General features: G+C 33.1%; 2 protein-coding genes across 8 annotated transcripts; one reads left to right on the forward strand and one right to left on the reverse strand.

Moving 5' to 3' along the window:
• Positions 1–360: 360 nt before the first annotated feature.
• LOC127259340 (chromatin modification-related protein EAF1 B-like) lies at positions 361–14,271 on the reverse strand. Of its 6 annotated transcripts, none has more exons than XM_051286612.1 (24): positions 13,934–14,271; positions 12,357–12,554; positions 12,190–12,244; positions 11,999–12,108; positions 10,544–11,912; positions 10,337–10,456; positions 10,065–10,220; positions 9,322–9,507; positions 9,093–9,173; positions 8,700–8,757; positions 8,095–8,621; positions 7,953–8,006; positions 7,549–7,588; positions 7,259–7,449; positions 7,102–7,173; positions 6,868–6,948; positions 6,474–6,611; positions 6,207–6,323; positions 5,025–5,116; positions 4,692–4,898; positions 4,235–4,604; positions 3,104–3,292; positions 1,551–2,986; positions 361–702 (listed from the first exon to the last, which is right to left on the reverse strand). In XM_051286612.1, exons 2-23 carry the CDS (start codon positions 12,497–12,499, stop codon positions 1,628–1,630), a joined length of 5,715 nt encoding a protein of 1,904 aa, XP_051142569.1. In that variant the 5' UTR covers positions 12,500–12,554; positions 13,934–14,271; the 3' UTR covers positions 361–702; positions 1,551–1,627. The 6 variants fall into 6 exon arrangements, with proteins under 6 accessions (XP_051142569.1, XP_051142568.1, XP_051142570.1 ...); XM_051286611.1 differs by having other exon boundaries at positions 1,551–2,989; XM_051286613.1 differs by having other exon boundaries at positions 1,551–3,292; positions 4,235–4,601; positions 7,102–7,155.
• Positions 14,272–17,131: 2,860 nt separating this feature from the next.
• On the forward strand, positions 17,132–19,450 carry LOC127259945 (xyloglucan endotransglucosylase/hydrolase protein 2-like). 2 transcript variants are annotated; one of them, XM_051287564.1, is made up of 4 exons: positions 17,132–17,273; positions 18,012–18,112; positions 18,221–18,414; positions 19,025–19,450. In XM_051287564.1, exons 1-4 carry the CDS (start codon positions 17,135–17,137, stop codon positions 19,413–19,415), a joined length of 825 nt encoding a protein of 274 aa, XP_051143521.1. In that variant the 5' UTR covers positions 17,132–17,134; the 3' UTR covers positions 19,416–19,450. The 2 variants fall into 2 exon arrangements, with proteins under 2 accessions (XP_051143521.1, XP_051143520.1); XM_051287563.1 differs by having other exon boundaries at positions 17,132–17,309; positions 19,025–19,448.
• Positions 19,451–21,372: the final 1,922 nt, after the last annotated feature.

Below are 21,372 nucleotides of genomic sequence, written 5' to 3' on the forward strand. Positions count from 1 at the left end.
AGGAGAAGCAATGGCAGAAGCTATATATGGAAACAAATACAAAGGGCAGAAAAGAATAGAATACCACCACAATTTCTTGCATTACCAACAAATTAATCAAAACCTGTATATCAAATCAAACTAAAACCCGATAAACACAGTTCAGATCCACAATTTCTACCATGGAAACCCTCTATATTATCATCCACAAGTTTCCAAATTGGACAAAAGCAATGACTAAATTAACCAATGTAGAAGAAGTAAACTCGAGGTTTTGGTTCAGAAAATTTCAATTTTTTATCACAGAAGTGCGACAACAACATACATAAGTGGCAAATGCGTAGGACATGTGGATGCTAACGACAACTACAGTGATGAATATTAACAATAGCAAACTGAAGAAGGCTAATATATTCACAAAAATTCCACAGCCTTTGGCCATAACAATGAGAGCCACCCCTAGAGACGTGGGCGACGCTAAGTGAGTGATCTATGCAGGTGAGAACCAACATGGCCCATTGACCGAGAAGTGAATTAGTGGCATAAAGCAAAATGTAACCAAGAGGAGATAAGAGATCCTGTACACCTACCGATAAAGTCTACCTCCCTGATGCGCTACAAAGCCAAAGATAATATACAACACAACCAAAGCTTTCAACAGCAAATTGTCTCTTGGACAAGATCGGTATGTCATCTTTTTTCGCCCAAACAGAGAACCACAACCTTCATTTAAGAACACACACAAAGGTACAGTTAGAATCAAACAAAGCCAATAGTGAAAATGATCCACAAAAAGAATCTAATGAAGCGGCAAAAATAAAATGCGGCAATTGAAACAGGAAAAACATCGGCACAATTAATGTTCAAAAACAGAAATATAAAGGATGCCAGGATCTTCAGTATAAGCAATCGGATAAGGATCCTTTCTAAAGTCATTAAATGCTGCTTGTTTAAATTTTTGCACTTTATGCATACATGCGATATCACTTTTGCGATTATATAATTACGAGGGAATCACATACTATTCACCTATAAATATACAAGTCAGAATGGAAGGTATGTATACAGTATATATATAATAAATAGGCTGACAATTTATTGATATTCAAAATCTAAAAGATGCAAAAAGTGATAAACAAAAATAACAATCAGCTGTGTAATTTTCTCATGAATACAAATTTATGTTGTATATTTTTCCATATATTAAGATATTTTTATCATTATAAAAAAATGTAACAGGTTCCATCCATTGGGTCATGATTTGCCAATTAACAACTGCTCGTATTTTTCGATAACTCAGTCAACCATCTCCAGCTCATTATTATTATTATCATTATCGCCATCATCATCATCATCATCATCATCATCATCATTATTATTATTAATCGTAGTAGTATTTTCTCCTTTTTTGATAGTTTGAGTTTCAGAGAAAGAAAACTAAAAAGACATTGTACATAACATTTCAATTTCTGGAATTACTTAAGCATATAAAATAAAACCACAAAGAAAATATATTCCACAATGTAAAGCAACAATAGAAGATGAATGAACCCAGTTAAGCTATGACTAACCTGTACATTTTGTCCCAGAGTATGCGGGCCAGAGCCGAGCAGGAGCAGTCATCATTGCTCAACCTGTTAGCTGATTTTTATTCCAACCTACGGTCACCATTCCTACCATATAGATTGCCATTCCCTGCTTGAAGAAGCTGCTCCTGCTGTTGTGAATGTAGTGATGGCAGCGGCTGAGGCTGAGTCTTGGGCATGGGAGAATTAGGATGCTGCAACTGTGATGGCTGCTGCCGTTGTGCACTAACATCATGTCTAATAGCGGGTAAGCTAGCAGGTGGTGGTCTCTGTCCAGGCCCTTGATTGACATGGGGAGCAGGCTCACCAGGGTTTGAAGGAACTGACTCTAATGAATTCAACTTTGTTGCGGACTCCAGAGCTTTTGGATCCGATAATGGTTCTGAAGCATGCCAATGATAAGCATTTCCAGTAGGGATGTGTACCACATTTGTTGAATTTTTAGTGGCCTGAGGCAATGTTGCTGATGTATCCATCTCAGCAGAGCTACAAGTTGGATGCTGATCACCATCGACATCTCTGCTCTGTGATTTCTTTGATGGATCAGAAATTTTGTGGTGATTTGACTGAGTGACTCTCTTCAGATTCACCTTCTGGTGAGGAGGTGCCTGTTGTTGGTTTTTCCCAGCCATTGGCGAAGACAAAGGCTGATGGGCAGCAGACAAACTGGGAGCAACTGGCGGAACATTACCTTGACTGATATTACCTGAATGTGAGTTAAGCTGATGTTGATGTTTGGCAGAAGAGGCTGGCTGGCCAGGATATAATTTTTGCTGAGGCATTGACTGATTCATCGACTGGGAAGGAACATACTGCCTTGTTGCTTGTGCAGTATTTAGCAGAGAACCAGCATACGAGCTTTGATTTTGTGTCGGAAGTTTCATAGCGTCACCTTTCTCTGTGCAAAGATTACCCGGACTTGTAGGAACTCCATTCACTAGTGAGGGTTCAATTGAAGTGTTCTGATGCACCATCATATTCCCTCGACCAACAGCCTTTCCAGCAGCCTTAGCTGGTGGCTGAACTTGGGGTTGCTGCCGCACCTGAGGATGTTGCCTATTTGCTTGAGAAAGTTGTTGCTGCTGCCTTTGTCGCTGCTTATTGGCCTGATTGGCGCCACCTTGTGCATTCCGAACAATTCCCAGAGTTGGTGCCTGATGCTTCTGCTGATGCTGAGACATAGAGTTCATCGAAGAAGCAGTAGCCAAAGGAGACAGTGGCACCAGTGGAGAAACCGCCTGGGGTTGACCTTGTGAACTATTCTGCAAAGGAGATGACACAGGAGGCTGAGATGGTGATTGTACATGTGGCACCGAAGAACTAGATGGAGAAAACTGCTGTTGATGTAGCTGCTGCTGCTGCTGCTGCTGCTGCTGCTGCTGTTGTAACTGCTGCTGCTGCTGCTGCTGCTGTAACTGCTGCTGCTGCAGATAATGTTGTTGCTGCTTCTCTTTAGCCATTCGAATAGCATAAGCTTGCATTGAGTTTGTAATTGGACTTGCTGGTCCTTGAATAAGAGGGTGATGAGGGCTAAGAACCTGTGGTTGCTGGGGAGACATTGGTCGTGGTGGCTGATGAGTAGAATATGTAGACACTGGAGGAGATGCAGACGGGCTAGGAAAGGGGGGACTCAATCCACCAAAGTGAGGCATTCCTTGGCTAATTCCTTGTGGGACCTGCATGTCAGGTGCTGCCATTTGATTTGGTGAATCCTGACCAGATCCAGGCTACGAGACCAGATAATAATGTTAAGAAAAGTACACACTGGAACTGAGAACAAGAAATTGGCTGTAAAATAAACTCTAAATTAAAATAATAATAATAATAATAATAATAATGATGATGATAATAGATTTTTAATAACTGAATGGAGGATAATTATTAAAAGAATTTACTATTAAAATTTCAAACTGAAAGAGAGTCACAGGGCATGATTTTATACAACAATCCATATGAAGATAATAATAGCATATTAAAATACTTGTAATAATATAGTAGTAGTCCTTGGCGACTTTGTCAAAGCTCAACCTAAGTCCTTTCCATTAATTCAGGTGTTGTATTATTATGACATAGGAGTAGTGTAATAATAAAACACTCAATTATAGTACTCTCTCCATGAAAAATAATTAAAAAAAAAAGGCTCATTTTCTTTGTCAGTTATCTAAAAATATGTTTGACTTATCCTTATAATAAAAACTCATTCCATTTTTTCTATCTTTTTTTACTATAAAATGTAAAAAATAACAAAATATACATCACATTAAAAACTGTGCCCAAAAGTTGAGTCTATTTTTCGATGACGGAAGGAGCAACTCCAATGAAAAATTTCAACAATTTTAAAGTCATAATTAAAAAGGCCAAACACTAGTCACGATTTTTGTTTCACTACAATATACGTAATCCTCATCAACTTTATACTAAATTTTATAAGCACATGATATATTACTAAAGCAGAAAGAAGTCGGTCCATCCTAGGAGCATTGTCCTATCTTAGCAATTTATACTGCATCCTAAGGTGCCATCTGTGTGAAAGAAAGGGGGGGGGGCAAAGATAAGTAATATAACACCCATGAGTTGCTAAAAGTTGGCAGCTGCGGACTGCAACAACTTCACACCCCTATGTCTCATCAGGGCAGTAAAAAGAACGCAATGAATAATAAATGGCATACCCGCATAAGGTGCATAGGTTGACGAGGTCTCAACAATGCGTTCCCCTGACCAGAGCTCACTCCTGAATGTATATTAGCTGGTGGCAAACCCGGGGAAACCATACTCCCAGAATTTACAATAGAAGATGAACCTACTCCCTGGAACCCATTCCTTTTTGCTTGCATATTTCTATTAACTCCACACATTACACTGACACCATTACCACCAGGAAGAAGACGGACAGCATGTTTGTTTCCTGGCATTGCTCCAGGAGCTGAGATATTGGGCTGTTGTATATTACGACTAGACATCATTTGATTGTACTGTTGCATCCTTTGCTGTTCATCAGCTGACAAAGTAGGTCTAGGAACCCCATATCTACCATCCCTACTAAAAGCCAAGTGAAGGCAGAAAAATCGCTGTAAAATCCAACAACTTAATTAACAGAATTCTACCTTTGAGGTTGTAACTTATTACCTAGCAGAGGGATTCAAAGAGCCTGGTACTGATGAAAAGTTATTTCCCAGAATAACATTTCCAGATCCTTGCATCATCGAACTGCCACCAGATGCAGGATGCATTGGAGTTACATTGCCCTGATTTGAAAAACCAAATCCACCAGAAGATTGTCCTTCATAGTCAGTCAGATCAGAGCTTGTGATGGCATCACACAACTCAAGAGGGCTGCAAAGGAGGCATGCGGAAAAAAGGAAGTTGTGAGAGAAAGAAAAGAGCAATTAATCACTCTATAGTTGATACATGCAGTAGTCCAACTTCAAATGCAAATAATAAATCAATTGCATAACTTACGTTAAAACAGACTGCCCGTTCAGGTAATTTGGGCATGCTAGAGAGAGAGCAACTGCGTGAGAGCTATGAGGTTGCTGAAGTTGTTTGGGATCCTGATTTGCATTCATAATTATAACAAAATCATATACATAACTAAATTAATGGTGGATAGAGAAAATTTGCAACCAATATATATACATGAATGTATGTACATGAAAAACATTCAATGCAAACAATATATCATTTAGTCCTTGAATTAGTTTGGAAAAAAAGAACAAAAAAAGAAGCCAAAAAAAGATGGAACTGAAAAGGCTGCTAATGGTGAAATCATGGTGCATTTATCTTCAGATATCACAAGATCACAGCATATTTAAACTTCCATAATCAAAAGCATTTTCCGCATAGACCAGAAGTGAAACACCCAATGATCAATACATGATATTTCATTAAGTAGTTGTCAAGGGCGTCAAAGTATGACGAGTGAAAATAGTAAACAATTAGAAAAGACTGATAAACTCAGAAAAGAAAGAAAAGGAGGGGCCATGGGGAGATTTATCCCTAAACCATGCTACACATTTTGATACCCTAAATCATAAATACTTGTCTTAAAATTCAGGACACTTGGCACAAGCATGTGCAATGCTAATGAAAAGAAAGCCATTCACATGTGAAGATTTGAGTGCTAGAGAATATCTTGTGAGTTTGACACCCAATCTTGTTCATGTTTTCCTGAGAGTTGACCTAGTGAAACACTTAGCACATTCAGATGGTGGCAAGTACGATTCACCAAGAGAAAGGACCAGCTAGTATGCACAAGGGTCTGCATAATTGGGGGACCGATTCATCCCATACTGACCACACAAAAGTGAGCTTGATAATGACAACCAATAACATTAATCTACAACATCTCAGGAAAACCATGTGGATTCACTATCCATCCAACATTGAAAACGAACATGCAGGAGAGGCAATAGCAACAAGTAGTAATCCAAAGGAAATCATGAACACCTAACAATTTATCCGTGTATATAGTATATACAACAAAATTTTGGAAATCTATAAATACCAACGAGAGGCATGGAGTAGAGAAAAAACTTCTATTTTGGTATCAAACTACTGGCTACCACAATTGTTGGCAAACAGATAAACATTGGCATCAAATAGTGAGAAAGTTTTAAGTCAACATTCATTAAATAAAAATACCTGAGTTTTGCAACGGTGATACTTCTGTCCAATCGCTATGATGTTCTCAAAGTGTTCCTTGATAGTATCCTCCTCCACTGGCCCTTGCAAACGCTGAAACAACTGTCTGGCACTTCCCTACATTAGCACAGCAGCATATGGCAAGAAATTAGGAAAAGCATATAGACCAGTAATAACATAATTTGAATAAAATATTATTCAGATGAAAGCAAACCTATAGTAATATTAGCACATACAAAAGTTAAAAAAGAAATGTAGGCATTTTACCTGGGGTATGCCAGGCAATGAACAAGGATAAGGTTGAGAGGACCCAGAATCTTCAGCACTATCGGCTCCATCCCCAGAAGCTCTTTTCATCAAAGCATTATGACGCTCCTTGCATTCACTTGCGTTTCGGAATATGCACTGGTTATTGGAACAAATTACATGATTTAGTTGACCAAATTTTTATCAATCAAAGGGTTGAACAATTTTCTTTATGAGTTCCGAAACGTTCTCATTGACCATAAAACCTACTTTTTGTAGTCAATTTAATATGGGTAACAAATCCGCATATTTATAATCACCTCGCTCTAATTCTATATTAAAATTGCTGAGACTTTAACCGTTTACCTTTAACTAGAACATAATAAGGCTTCAAAGACAAAATAGGATAATTTACCTTGAATTTCATGGTACTGTTAATGGCATCGCTTACAAGATACCAGTTTGGGCCCAAGTCGTGTGCGAGTACAACAAGTGCCTAAAAAAACATTAAAAGGTATCCATATGATGATAGCATTCCATGTATTCAAGACAACATATCTGATCTTAAAGTGTAAGCTTATGGACATTTACATATTGCATTCACTTGTAACTTAATATGCACATATGCGTGTAATACACAAAACTTAACCTGCTCCTCAAAGTTTGTCCACGGAGTTCCAGAACTGGGCTGAGCATCCCTCATCTGATAGATATCATAATGCTAAGTGACAAAGAAAACGTGACAGTTTGCACCACCAAATTAATAATAACAAAAAAAATTATTAGCTTCAACAAGTTGTATGTACCTTAACAGTTTTAAATTTTCTACCCCGATCACGTCCACCAAGAATTTTAATAATTTGATTCGGATTATTACTCAATTGAGACGCTACTGGAGAAGGAACAGACACACCAAGTGGGGTGATATTTTCAAAAGTGTTTTCCAATGATTGCCGCATAGTCTTCGGCTTCTTTAGCACTGGTTGACCCAACAAACCTTCAGAATAGACACAATTAGAACATGTATGCTGAAGAATGTATCTAAAACCCGCAATATTGGTAGCAGTAAAAGGAAGGAGAGCTTTAAGGCTGCTACCATTAGCATCCAGTGGATGAGTCTTCTTCAAGTGATCCTTCTGAAACAAAAAGACGATTAAAAATTATTAAAAAAGAAAATATAATTTCAAGAATAAAAAGTATGCTCCTCTACAACAAATACAAAGCAACAAGCACTGGTGTTTAATGATCAAAATAAAGCGCTCAAGCTCAACATTACTGCGACTAAGATGCTACAATAGTGATAAAGATTCTGTTTTCTAACCTTGTCAATTTAAGAGATTCAAAGCAATATTGTAAGACAAACAAACATAAAGATCCTTTGCAGAAAACTCGACTGTGCAGTCAGACTGCAGGAGCGCATATTTATCCCAAGATTTCTACAGGGCAAAGAAAAAAAAAAAGTAGAAAGCCTACTCCATTCAGTGATGCTAAATGATTCACCTGCTCGTTCTGATAGGACGAATCGACCTGCCATCTGGGATCATAGGTAGCATTCTGACAGAAAAATACCAAAGCAAATAAATGTTGGTTTAGCATGCAACAATTGATGCAAACATATTTGAAATGAAATACTACTGCATACAAGATGCTTTGCTTTCTTCTTCTTCTTATGCTTGGCCGACACTTCTGTGGTATCATACTGTAATTGCTTTTCAAACTCCCCAGTGGACTGGACTTCCACACTATTTGGAACAAATGAGCCACCATGAAAAGTACTCTGATCATCCTGAAAAGAGCTGGTATCACCACTTGAAGCATCTGCTTTATTTGGTAACTGAACATATCCAGATGTCCCTGCACTAAAAGGGCTTATAACTCTTCTCGAAGCAGTGCGGACACGTTTCGTTGGGATTGACACATTGAGGCTTCCACCTGGCCGCTTTGCCACTAAAGTGGATGGTTGAGCGAGAGCTTTGCTTTCACCATACGATGTTGCTAACATATCAGAGTTCATTTCACTTGGTCTCACACGATATGAATGTGTTAATTGCTTTCTCTTCTTTTGGCCAATTCTTGAAGACTTGCTACAATCAAAAGCTGTTGGCATGTCATATGTGCCTGTTTCCCCCTCATCGTCATCATAACCATTATTATCTTGAGATTCAATGTCTGATATACAATGAAGCAGTGTTAAATTGATTCAAAAGAGTATAGTAGAAGCAAAAATAGCATAGTTATTAGATTTACCAACAGCAGCATCACAGGCAGATGTTTCCACTTCCTCTGGCACAGTGCTTCCAATTCTCTGTGCAAAAACAGAAATAATTCAGATATTGAATTGAATGCCAAATAGGCAGATACTGAGAAGTTACAAACTTGATATAAGAACTGTGTTTTCTGGCCATTGGCTCACAAACAGATGTCAAAAACAAGAGAAACTATACTCCAGTTTCAGAAAATTGTTTGGTATTCAAAATTATCACCATATACACCCATGAAATAACCAATCACTCATTTGGGTAACCTTAGCTCATAGCCACAAATAACAGCACCCCTTATTCAAGTATATGATAGACCGAATATGATATGCAAAAGCTTAAGAAATCATAATGCAAAGGCCGATTATAAGTATATTTTTACCTCACACTGGAACACTTGCGATTCAACTGAATTTCTGTATCTCTCCATAGCCCTTGGGGGCACTGTGTAGAAGAGGTTCTCCTGAATGAAAATTGTAAGTAGTACATAAGTCAACCAATCAACTTAGAAGTTCATATAAAAAATACTCAAATAATCAGTAGAAAGTGAGGTTGATCAAGAGAAAAGATACAGAAAGAAAAGAAATTGAATGCTTTCTGGTGATTCATACTTCTGTCAAGTTATCCTCCCATGAGAGGTCATGTGTTCCCATGTCAGCTTGTCTGTCTGGTGTCAGTGGTCCCTCCGCTTGATGTATGACATTGGCATTGTCATATTTCATAAATCTTGAAGCATAAGCACGAACAGTAAGGGCTCCATCCTTTTGGCTTTTCTCCTCAAGCACATCGTGACTCTCCTGCCAAATTACACAAAGTTCGTTGCAACAGTAAGTTGCTACTAACCAAACACGAATGTTTTTACTAACAAACTTAATTGAATTGTCAATGCTGATCCACACCACCAGGGAGAGGGGAGAATTCGCTATCAGTTAAAAACAATAAAAGCAGACAAGGAGTACACCCCTCAATGAAATCACTTCCTTAATACAGGAGTTACAAATTTGTGTAACCATACTGATGATAAAATTCTAAAATGGTGCTTTGCAGATATGAAACAAACATTCTTCAATAAAGTGCAGCCAGAAAGAACATGTTAACACCAGACATCTGCATGCACTTAATCATTAACCTAACTCGTTAACATTAGTTGATAAGGATTACAACTTGATTCAACCATATGAAATTTGCTGCATTGTAATTACATTTACCATTTTGCGCAGATGTTTGGAATCAGCCCCCTATGCTACTCACCAAGTTCAGCTTCAGAATCCCAGGAAATGTAATATATACATATAACTCATTTAAACACTACACAAAAGTCAAGCTAACAATGAAAGGAGCCATCAGAGTCTACCTTTACTGAACGCCAAAAATCCATGACAGTTTTTGATAATTTACTAGCAACTTTCTTTGCCTCCAAGCCAGAATGCTTTTCTTGTATTCTCAATTGACATGTAAAGGCAGCTCTTCGACTTATTTGAGCAGCAGCAGCTAATTTCCAAATTCGCTCCTACACATCAAAGAAGCTATTAAAAAAGTGTCTCCAGAAAAGGGAAATGATGACAACTTTTTATTCAGATGGAATTTGAACTGAGAAGAAAAGGCGCAGGATTGACTAAATAAAACCTGAGCAAAATCATTTGCCAACCAAGACATTTCTTCAAGCACATAATCCCAGTGAGATTTTGGGGAAAGTTGCTTTGGTGAAGTAACAACAGATAACTCTGCAATCCTCTTTCGTTTTGCCTGTTTACATCATTGTATCAGATTTTGGCACACAACAAAATACATGTCAAAATGAGCAAACTGGAAAAAACAATACAATAATACAACCTCGATTATTTGTGCTTCTTTCAATACTGAGTCTTCATCAATTTTTCTTTCCAATTTTGAGTCAGATCCAGATAATGTTTGGGCATCAGGAGGAACAGTACCAACATCATGGAAATCTGAAACTGAAGTGTCCATAGTGTCTTGGCATCTAATATTGCATGATTTATCATTGTGGGTCACAGGATTGTCACCCAATATATCAGAAGGTTTTTTCCCTAATTCTGGTTCATTGGGTTCACCAGCTTCCATTCCACTGCTGCCAAATTGACCTTCTACCTCATTTTCCAAACCAGAGACGCTTTGATCTATTTCTTGGCAAGCAGAACTGTTTTCCATGTTGACAACATCCTCGGGATTCTTTTCTTCTACAAATCCATCACCTTCCACAACTGCCATACCATCGGGCAGTGAAGGTTGATCTTTACTCTTCCCATTTGAATCATCAATTGTCGGTTTAGTGCACATATCACTTTCATTACTCTCATTCATACTTAAGTTTGCTTGAGTGCAAGGTAACTCAGAATTCAAACCCTTTATGACATGAGAGGCTTCAGCTTTATTATCATCTATTGCCATCTGCTCCAACTTTTCCCCACCAAGCTCATTAATCTCACAGGAACTAGGTAAGTTTTCAACTTTAGCAGCCACCCCACTTAGCTCACATTCAGGAACTGCAGTTGTTGTCTCATCCATCTCAGGTGGGTCAGAATCCAGTTGAAGTGGGGTTTTCACGGCACAAGACTGTGATTGATAATTAAATTGATCAGCTTGTTCAGGTTCAAAATTAACAGCTTCTGCAGCATCCAGAGGAACACCTTCAACCAGGTCCTTTGCTGATTCTACAGGTTTACCAGCTACCTCTTTTGTCTCTGTGGCATCCATTTGTCCAGTCTTGTGAAGGGTGCCTTCTATTGGACTTAAAGGTTTTGAATTACTATTTGATGATATATTCTGTATACCTGTATCAGTAACTATTTCCCTGACCTCAGTGAGACCATGATGAGAAGGTAAAGAAGTAAGACTCCCACCAGTTGGATTTACATCCGTTGAACTTGATCTAGTTCCATCACGATTTGGGCGGGGCCTGTTACGCCTTTTATATGCTTTTCTAGGGTGGCTAAAAGTAGCTGAATCGGCACGTTTCCAAGCTCTTTGATTCCCATCCAACTGGGATAACATTTCAGATGCCACAACATTGTTTCTCTTGGGATGCAACATCCTATTGCCTTCAGAAAATTCATGTTCACCACCAAGTAAACTGAGATTATCAGCACTATTAGGTTCACAAGGATTTGCTCCAAGTCTGCCGCTACTTTCAACAGAGTCTCCATGAGGTGATGCAGTCAATGCAAAACTACCTTTTGCTTCACTGTGAATATTTAAACAACTGCAAGATCTTAGAATCTGAAGCCAATTATATAAAGTAAAGATAAAAGCTTAACTCCTTTGTAATACCTTGTCAACAACTGTTCGGGATGTTGATCAGTAAATGATGTTGACTGAACACTAACTATAGAAGTGTTCCTATCCTTAAAATTCTTAAAAAACTCTAAGGGGTCTCCACCCTGCCAGTGAAATGAAATTAGCACTGGAAAAAGTGTAATATATAATAATAAGGATAACAAATGAAGTTATTAGCTCCATACATTCTCAAGAAACTCCAATTCTCTCTTCCTTTTCTCACGAAAATCATACTCTCTCCTGTTATCACAACAAAATGCTCATGGGGCTGACAAAAAACCTTGAACACAACGATAAAGAAAAATAATACCATCGTCCAATATAAAAGCTAAGAGCATCATGTGAGAATTACCTGAGCTCTTCTTGAACCTTCTCAATTGCTGCTCGTCGTGGAGAAGTTTTATCAGCAACACCAACTCCACCTTCAACAGCTCCTCCCATAGAACCAAAATTGGCACTGATTAAGAGAACAGAAAGTGAACTACATCCATGCATTCCCCACTCAAGCACATGCAGGTAATCCCCTCCATTATTTCATCGTAATGAGCTCCTAGGGGTAAAAAATAAAAAAAATATATATATATTGAAAAGATGAATTACATAGTAAATGATATAATAGAGGGAGAATTAACACAGATTGGATGGAAATGCCAACAATAAATTTATAATAGTTGGCAAAAAAACTAAGCCTATAAATAACAGAAGTAAAAGGGATTCGGAAAAGCAACATACAATGAAATGTTTTCTTAAATACGGACAAGAATATTCTGACCAAACTAATGAATGGCTGGCATGATCCAAAACTTTAGCAACATTTCATGTTAAGAACAGATGATCCAACTAAGAGCATAAATTACGTTACTTCGCATGAATGGGCTTTAAAAAAAACAAAAAAGAAAGAAAAGTTAACTAACGATGCATAGTGTATGGCGAGAAATTTATCTTAATAGTTAATGGTAGAAATATAAGGCAAGTGAGATTTAACAAACCAATTAGGATGATCAAAATCCAATAAGAATATTGTCAGCCAATTAAGCAACCAAAAACTACCAATAGGTGTTACTGACAAAAATAAATTCAGAATAGACAGAGCATATAAGCAACAATCCTTAAAAACCAAATATACAATAAAAAAATACAAAAGTCGAGAGACTGCTGACCCTGACATGTAACAAAGTCAATAAAGTATGCATGGTATTCATATCAAGTACACAATGTTCGCCGTGACTGACCAAAAAAGAAATCGAAATAAATAAAAAAATTTATGTTAGACAGCATTAATCAAGCAATATCACATAACTAAACTTATGCATGACATCCTAGATTTCCAAGAATGTAAAAAAAAGTATGACTCATTTCCTAAGCTCAAACACCATATTCACAGTATATAGAAAAATCAATACTGCTAACACATCAACATAACAGCTGTCCCATGCATGTACATTTGCACAATTTATTACATAAACTATCATAGTAAAACAATAAGCTGCTGATCAGATGAATTCGCTCAAATTAGATAAGGCACCAGAAGCTGAGTCAATATTTATGAGGAAGGCAGAGGAAAGTTAGACCCACAGACAACCATTTTAAGAACTTCTCAAGTGATCAACTAAATACTTCTGGAGGAAAAAAGTAGAAGGATAACCAAATTGAAAAACCAACTAATTCCCACGTGCAAAACCATACAAATTAGACCTAAACAAATACAAATCATTGTAGAAGCTTAGATGCACCATACACAGCTCGAAACCAGCAAACCTCAAAGCAATTCAACTCAAATGCAATGACATGAAATGCATCAGCAACAATCTCTCATCCATTCCCCCAAAATCCAACCGAAAAGACGCGTGGCAAGAAAAATTATATCTAGGGTTTGAGCAAACTTGAACAGGGCACCAAAATTCTAGGGTTTGGGAGTAAACACAATACCTCAATTGCAATTGAGCCAAGAAACAATTGCTCTAGGGGCTGAAAAGGGCAGGCCCCTATCGTCCTGGGGTTTTGGTTCTGATGCCACAAAGGTACCTCAACCCTGCGCAAATTATTAACGAATTCCTGCCCTAGAGCACGTAAAAAATTACGACATAAATGCTTTGGAATATCGCTACAGGGATAAATACGGACACGCAGCTATGAGTACATATAGGCTAGTGCGTGTTCTCTGTGTGAATTTGATGTAATAATGGCGCTTCAGACTCGTCCCCCTTCCCCGTGCTCGTTTGATCCCAACCCCCAAAACTTTCTCTCTCTACAATTCCTCTGTTTCTCGTTTTTCTCTCTCTAAAAAACACAGTGTAAAAACTAATTCAACGACGACAGCACTGGGCCGGGCCGGGCTTGGCCATTTTTTTACGCTGCTTCTCAAATTTGGGCCGTTTTTTTAAGTGTATTCGTACGTTGAAAGACAAATAGGCCCATTTGAGTCTCGTTTATTTTATTTTTGTTTTATATCTAAAATGACGTTTGATATGATAGAAACAATTATAAATAAATAAATAAAAATCTGTATGGGTTTGCTTGAAAAAAAATTAGTATTCGTCAATTTTTTTATACAATAATTATATAAAATATTTATTTTATTTTTTTATATTATGTTAAAATTTAATTTTTTTTAAAATATATGATATTAATATTTATTTATTTATTTCTATATTCAACTCTAGGTTCCTAAATAATAAAAATATAATATATATATATATTTATATATTTAACCAGATTTACATTTACATGTATATTTATTTATTACAAGTGTAATATATATTATAAATAATTGTAAGCAAATTACAAATTATGTTTTTTTTTTTAACACTGTTCTTTTGATTTTCAGTTTAAGTTCAGCCATTATTATTTATTTTTATTTTTTTTATGACGTCAGAATCCGCCGCCGCTATCCGAAAATGCGCATTGATTAAATCCTGCCAAACCTAATACCCACCAGGTCCAACAGACAAGTCACATTATTATTATTATTATTATTATTATTATTATTATTATTATTATTATTATTATTATTATTATCGATAGCGAACACAGCATTAATTAATTATAAAACAAATCAAATGTGAAGTGAAGTGTGAACATACTCCATTGACCTATTTCGATCAAATATATTAAAATTGTGGATGAAATTAATTTTGTGTGTGAGCACAAAGCCACATGGATTTGTTTATTCATAATTTTTTTTTTCTATTTCAACTATTATATTAACAAAATATTTATATTTAAAGTATCAATTTACATTGATTTAAATTATTAGATTTACATATAAAAATATAGAATGTTATTTAATTTCAGATAATAATATATTCAAATATGAAAAATAAAAAATATTAAAATATTATCAAGTAAACAAATAAAAAACGGTTGTATTCATTTCTTCTTCTTTTTTTTTTTTTTTTTCCTGTGTTCCAAATATTATTATTTTATTTTAAAAGTGTCTCATTCAATATTCAATTTTTATATAACTTTTTGTTAGATATTTTTGAATTGAATTGAATTATATGTTTGCTTTTGTTTCAAAAAATTTTTTACGAAAAATAAGTTTTTTTTTTTTTTTTGAAAATATGTTTATTGTATATTGTATATTTTTATGTGAAAATTAATTATTTGATTTTGATTTAATTGATTTTTTGTTTTATTTTAAAATTAAATAGTAGTATTTTAATACGACCTTGATCAAAATTATAAAAATAAAAAATTTATCCGTACTTAAAAATTGTATAAATTGAGGAAATAATTCAACTTAAACCTAGAACAAATCATTTGTTTTTGTGTTTTTAAATTTAGGTGTTTTTTATATTATTTATGAAATTATATTAATAATATAAAATATAATGTTATGTTTAAATATTCATTTTTTTTAGTTGATAAAATATACATTATATGTATATATATTATGATATTCATTGAGAAATTGTGACGACCGGAAAATATTGAGAAAAAATAATCCAATTACTATATTATGATTTTTATAAAATATCAAATTCGATTACTTAAAAAATAATAATAATAATAATAATAATAATAAAGTAAAAATAAAAATAAAAATAAAGATCATTAATATTTTTACTATAGTGTACATTTATATAAGGCAGAATATTATAAAACTCCCATACGATTTATGACAATTGCATAAAATTTTTTTGTTTCAAAATTATATGTTTAATCAATTTTTTTTCATCATTAGTTAACAGTAGATTATTAATTATGAAAATTTTGAATTACTTTCGCAGTTAGGACATATGTATAACAATTACCTTTAGTTAATAACAAAATGATAATTGAAGGCACAGTTTTAGTACTGTAAAAAAAAGTGTAATAATATGTCATTGATAGGTGAAACTGTGTAAAATGATTTTAATATTTTTGTCATTTGTATTTTATAAATAAATTAATTGAAAATATAATTCACACATTTCTCAAATAAAAATTATATATTATTTTTTATACTCCCTCCGTCTCAGTCTTAATTGGGTTTAGCACAAGATTTAAGAAATATTGATATTATATTGGTAGTTAATAAAATGTATGGATGAAAGAATTTTTTGTCCTTGTGAGTGTATTAGTGTAAAAAGTAGTGGCAATTGTGTAATAAAAATGAAAAAGTATGGGTAATTTTACGGTGATATAGTTATTTATGGAAATAAGACTATTTTTTTTACGGACAAAAATAGTAAACAAAGAGTATAAAATATCAGTCAGATTAATGAACACAAAACACAAACTAATTAAATTTTAAAATTTATAACTAAAATAACGGATATCATCATTTAAATGGATTTTGATTATTATTTTTTTTAAAAAAATAATACTAATAATAAAAGAATGCTCTAAAATTTACAACTATTATTATTTTTTATTTAAATAGTAGATTGGACTATACTGACTTAGCCGAATTAGTACAAGATTTCGAGCCTATATATATATAAAGTATGATGTAATAAAGTAGTTATGTTATGGGCACATAATACGATATATGTCCCTAACGTGTGGGTTTGTTTCTTGTCACACGATCCTTGCCCATCCATATATTTCTTACATTTAATTTACGACACCAAACAAATTGTCTTTCCATTATATATATATAGAGCACAACAACGATAATAATCATAATTAATTAAGGTTTTTGAGATGAATTATTGCCGAGTCGTTTATTTATTTGAATTTATTTTGATATTTAGCATAGGAAATGCGACAACAGAAGATGTGTTGTTCGATCAAAATTACGGCATTAGTTGGGGAAGCCGGCTTGTTCGAGTTCTCGATCAAGGTAGAGAGGTTCATCTGGCCATGACCAAGGACTCGGGTTTGTTAATTAATCGTTTAATTATTTAATTTTATATTTTTTTTTATGAAAAAAATAGTATATATATAATTGCTTATATGTTTTTATACATTGAATAAATTTATTTAAAAAAATAATAAAATTATGATGGATAGAGTAGAAATTTTCTTGTACAGTGGTATATGTGCATGTATAACAGTATACCCGATATTTAAATATTGAAAGTAGATTTTAAATCAGTACAGTGTTAATTTAATCTAATTAGTATATGTAATAATTGTAGACAATATATGTATATATATATATATCATAACATATTTCTAACACACATATATTATCTATTTTTATTATATATATTAGCTAGATCAATCAGTATCATGCAAAAATACTTTATATGGCTATGTATTTTATTTTTTTTTTAGTAATTTTTTATTTTTTTAATTATAGGTATAAACAATCACTTTTGAATTTTTATGAAAAAAATAGGTACTAGAACTATTTGGTCACTATGTTTAGGGTATGTTTAGTTTGCAGAAAATCCCAGATTTTTATTTAATTTTTTACTCTCACAAAATATCACATCATACATCATTTTAATACTAAATGTAAACTAAAATTTTCCTATACCCATAAAAAAAAAAAAAAAACTCCCATAAATATATTTAGTTGTGTTTACAAATAATTTTTTTTTTTTTTTTGTCAATTATAATATAATATATATAGGCTCAGGTTTTCAATCGAAAGCAAGGTATGGATCGGGATTTTTCCAATTGAGGATGAAAATGCCGGACAATGATTGCGCTGGAGTCGTCGTTGCATTTTACGTACAATGTTATTTGTTATATATAAAATTGGATTATATATCACAAGTTGTTTTTAATATGTAATAATACTAATTTAAGTGTGTTTAATCGGGCGGTGGTGATGATCAGTTGATGTCGAAAGGGAGAAAACACGACGAAATCGACTTTGAATTATTAGGCAACCTAAAAGGAAGACCAATGTTGCTTCAGACGAACTTGTTTGCCAACGACACCGGCAAACGGGAACAACGAATCCGCCTCTGGTTTGATCCAACAGCAGCCTTCCATTCTTACAGAATTCTTTGGAACCGCTATAATATTGTGTAAGAAATAATAATATTTTATTAATATGTAACATAATTTGACATTTTTACTTAATATGTAAATTAATTATATATGTAATGTAGTACTTCCTCCTCCCCCAAAAATAATCTCATTTTGGTATTTTCGTTCGTTTTAAAACAATAGTTTTATTTCTATTTCTGGTGACAAGCTCCTCACTTTTTTACAAAATTATCTCAATGTTTTCACAATAATTACATACGCATTTTGATCTTTTAAAATTACTTTTACCTACACTATAAATATAATACTACCTCAATCCGACTCTAAGGGTCTCGTTTACTTTTTGTGGGTTGATCTTTGAATATTAATTATTAAATCAAAACGTAGCACCAATTTAAAATTTTTTGTATAAATACTTCAATTAATGTCTTATAATACTAATAGAAGGACATTTCTTAAAAAAAATTATATAAATATAAAAATATTTTTAATATTAAATATAATAACAAAAGATAAATATAACATTATAATTCTTTAATTTCCGTGTCAATCTCAAAAACAGTTTGAGAAGGAGACAGTAGATGGAGGGAGTATATAGTAATTTAATTAAAATAAAAATTATTTTGATATTAATATATAATGTTGCAGTTTCTACGTCGACGATGTTCCGATAAGAGTGTTCAAGAACAAGAGGAGGCTGGGGGTACTGTACCCGGCCCGGCCCATGCGGGTCGAGGCCAGCATTTGGAATGGCGAAAAATGGGCCACGGACGGCGGCAGGACCAAGACCAACTGGTCCAAGGCCCCCTTCGACGCCGCCTTCCAGCACTTCGCCGTCGACGGCTGCCCCCTCGCCGGAACCGCCGTGGAGCGCTGCTACGCCTCCCGCTATTGGTGGAATGCGGAGCGCTACTGGACGCTCAGTGAAGACGACCACAGGAAATTGCAGCTCGTCAGGGACAAATATCTAACCTACGATTACTGTACGGACACCAAAAGATTTCGTAAACCTGCCCCAGAGTGCCCCTTCAATCAATAAAAATTACTCTTTTATTTACTCTTATTATATTTGGAAAATTTTATCTTTATTTTGATTTATTATTATTATTAAACCTACAACCAAACTCATTAAAACAATAAAAGCTGTACAGTATTTCCTTCATTTTTATCTTAAAAATGATTTTTTTTTTTTAAAAAAAAACTAGCCTAAAAACCTGCACGGTATAAATAAAAATTATAATTTTATGTAATATATTAATTTATTTAAAATAATTATCCGTATGTTTATAATAAAGTATCCATTTTTTCATTTTAGTCCGTCCCAAAGTATTCATTTTATTTTTTTAGTAACTGTATTATCTATTTAACATTACAAATACTCTTATAACTTACAATATATTAGACAATTTATTTTAGTCATTTCTACTTCATTCCTATGTCCAAATATAATACTAATATTTCTAAAATTACGTAGAAAAAACAAATAAATTAAAATATATAATTTTATTTTTTTCAAAAAAAAAAAACACACTCTACATTGTTTATATATATATATATATAAATCAAAATATTATTTAACTCAAGTCAATACCAAACCAACCCAATAAGTTTTAGGCTGAGTTTAGATAGGGTGTTTTTTTAAGACATTGAGAATTTTAGGAATTTGGAAGAAAAAAAATATAATTTATTTGATTTGATTTTTATATATATAAAAAAATATATTTAATGTGATATCAAATGAGTAAAAATTTATTATGTAAATAAAATCAATATTTTTTCATTGTTGGCACATGATATTACTCCGAAATTATTACATTAATTTTTTTATTTATTTAAAAATTATTTTTTATACAAAACATACTATACTTATACATAATTTTTTTTTTACAGTTACGAGATAAATTCAAAATTACAAAAAATCATGGTTTGTTTTATTACAATTTCAAATGCCGCTATATTTTTTATATAATTTTTAATAAAAATATATTGTTTTATTTTATAAAATATTATATCAAAATATTGTTTAAATCAAATTTAAAATCAAAATATTATTTCAAATTAATTTTAAATTCACAACAAAATAAAATAATTATTGATCACATTTAATACAGTATTTCATAGCAAAAACATAACAATATTTTTCTTCAATATAATTTGGAATCATATACTCTCTCTGTCTTCAATCTATCTATCAATTTTGTTTATACACGAGATTTTAGGAATATTAGTATTATATTGGGATAAAATAGAAATAAAAATGAAAAGACTAAATTAACCCTATTAGTATTGTATATATAAAGACAATAGTATTTGTGTAATATATTGTAAATTAGAAAGATATTTGTAATGTTAGGTAGATAGTACAATTACTACTTAAAAAAGAAACGAATACTTTATTATGAAACGGACCAAAATAAAAAAATAAATAAATTATTAATGGACGGAGAAAGTAATAAATTATTATTATTCAAAAATGGCACCTCACCTCACGCGCATCATAATACCCTGTCAAGTTCCTTTCTCCTTCCATCATTATCCCAAATATTATACTTTATATACTATCCTTCGTTAAACTAACTACCTTTTTTTGTTCACACACACGCTACTTATTATGTACACTATTAATTATTCCCTAATAATAATAATAATATAAATGAATAAAATATACCTGAAAAATGAACTATTTTATCCGTCTCATTTATTATATATATATATATATATTGTCCGTCTCATTTATTATATATATATATTGTTTTTTCTTGTTTATTCTATTTATATTATCACTTTATTTTTATAAACTATTTTATCCGTCTCATTTATTATATATATATTGTTTTTTCTTGTCTATTCTATTTATATTATCACTTTATTTTTTTAAGAAAAAAGTTATACACTTTAATTTTATATTAATTTTTAAAATTTTAATTAGATTAATTAATTATTTTAATTTTAATTTATAATTATTTTATCACACGATAATTATCTTTATTTTTAAT

Source organism: Andrographis paniculata, unplaced genomic scaffold (assembly GCF_009805555.1).
Source record: "Andrographis paniculata isolate CXL003 unplaced genomic scaffold, ASM980555v1 Contig60END, whole genome shotgun sequence".
Taxonomy (NCBI): Eukaryota; Viridiplantae; Streptophyta; class Magnoliopsida; order Lamiales; family Acanthaceae; genus Andrographis; species Andrographis paniculata.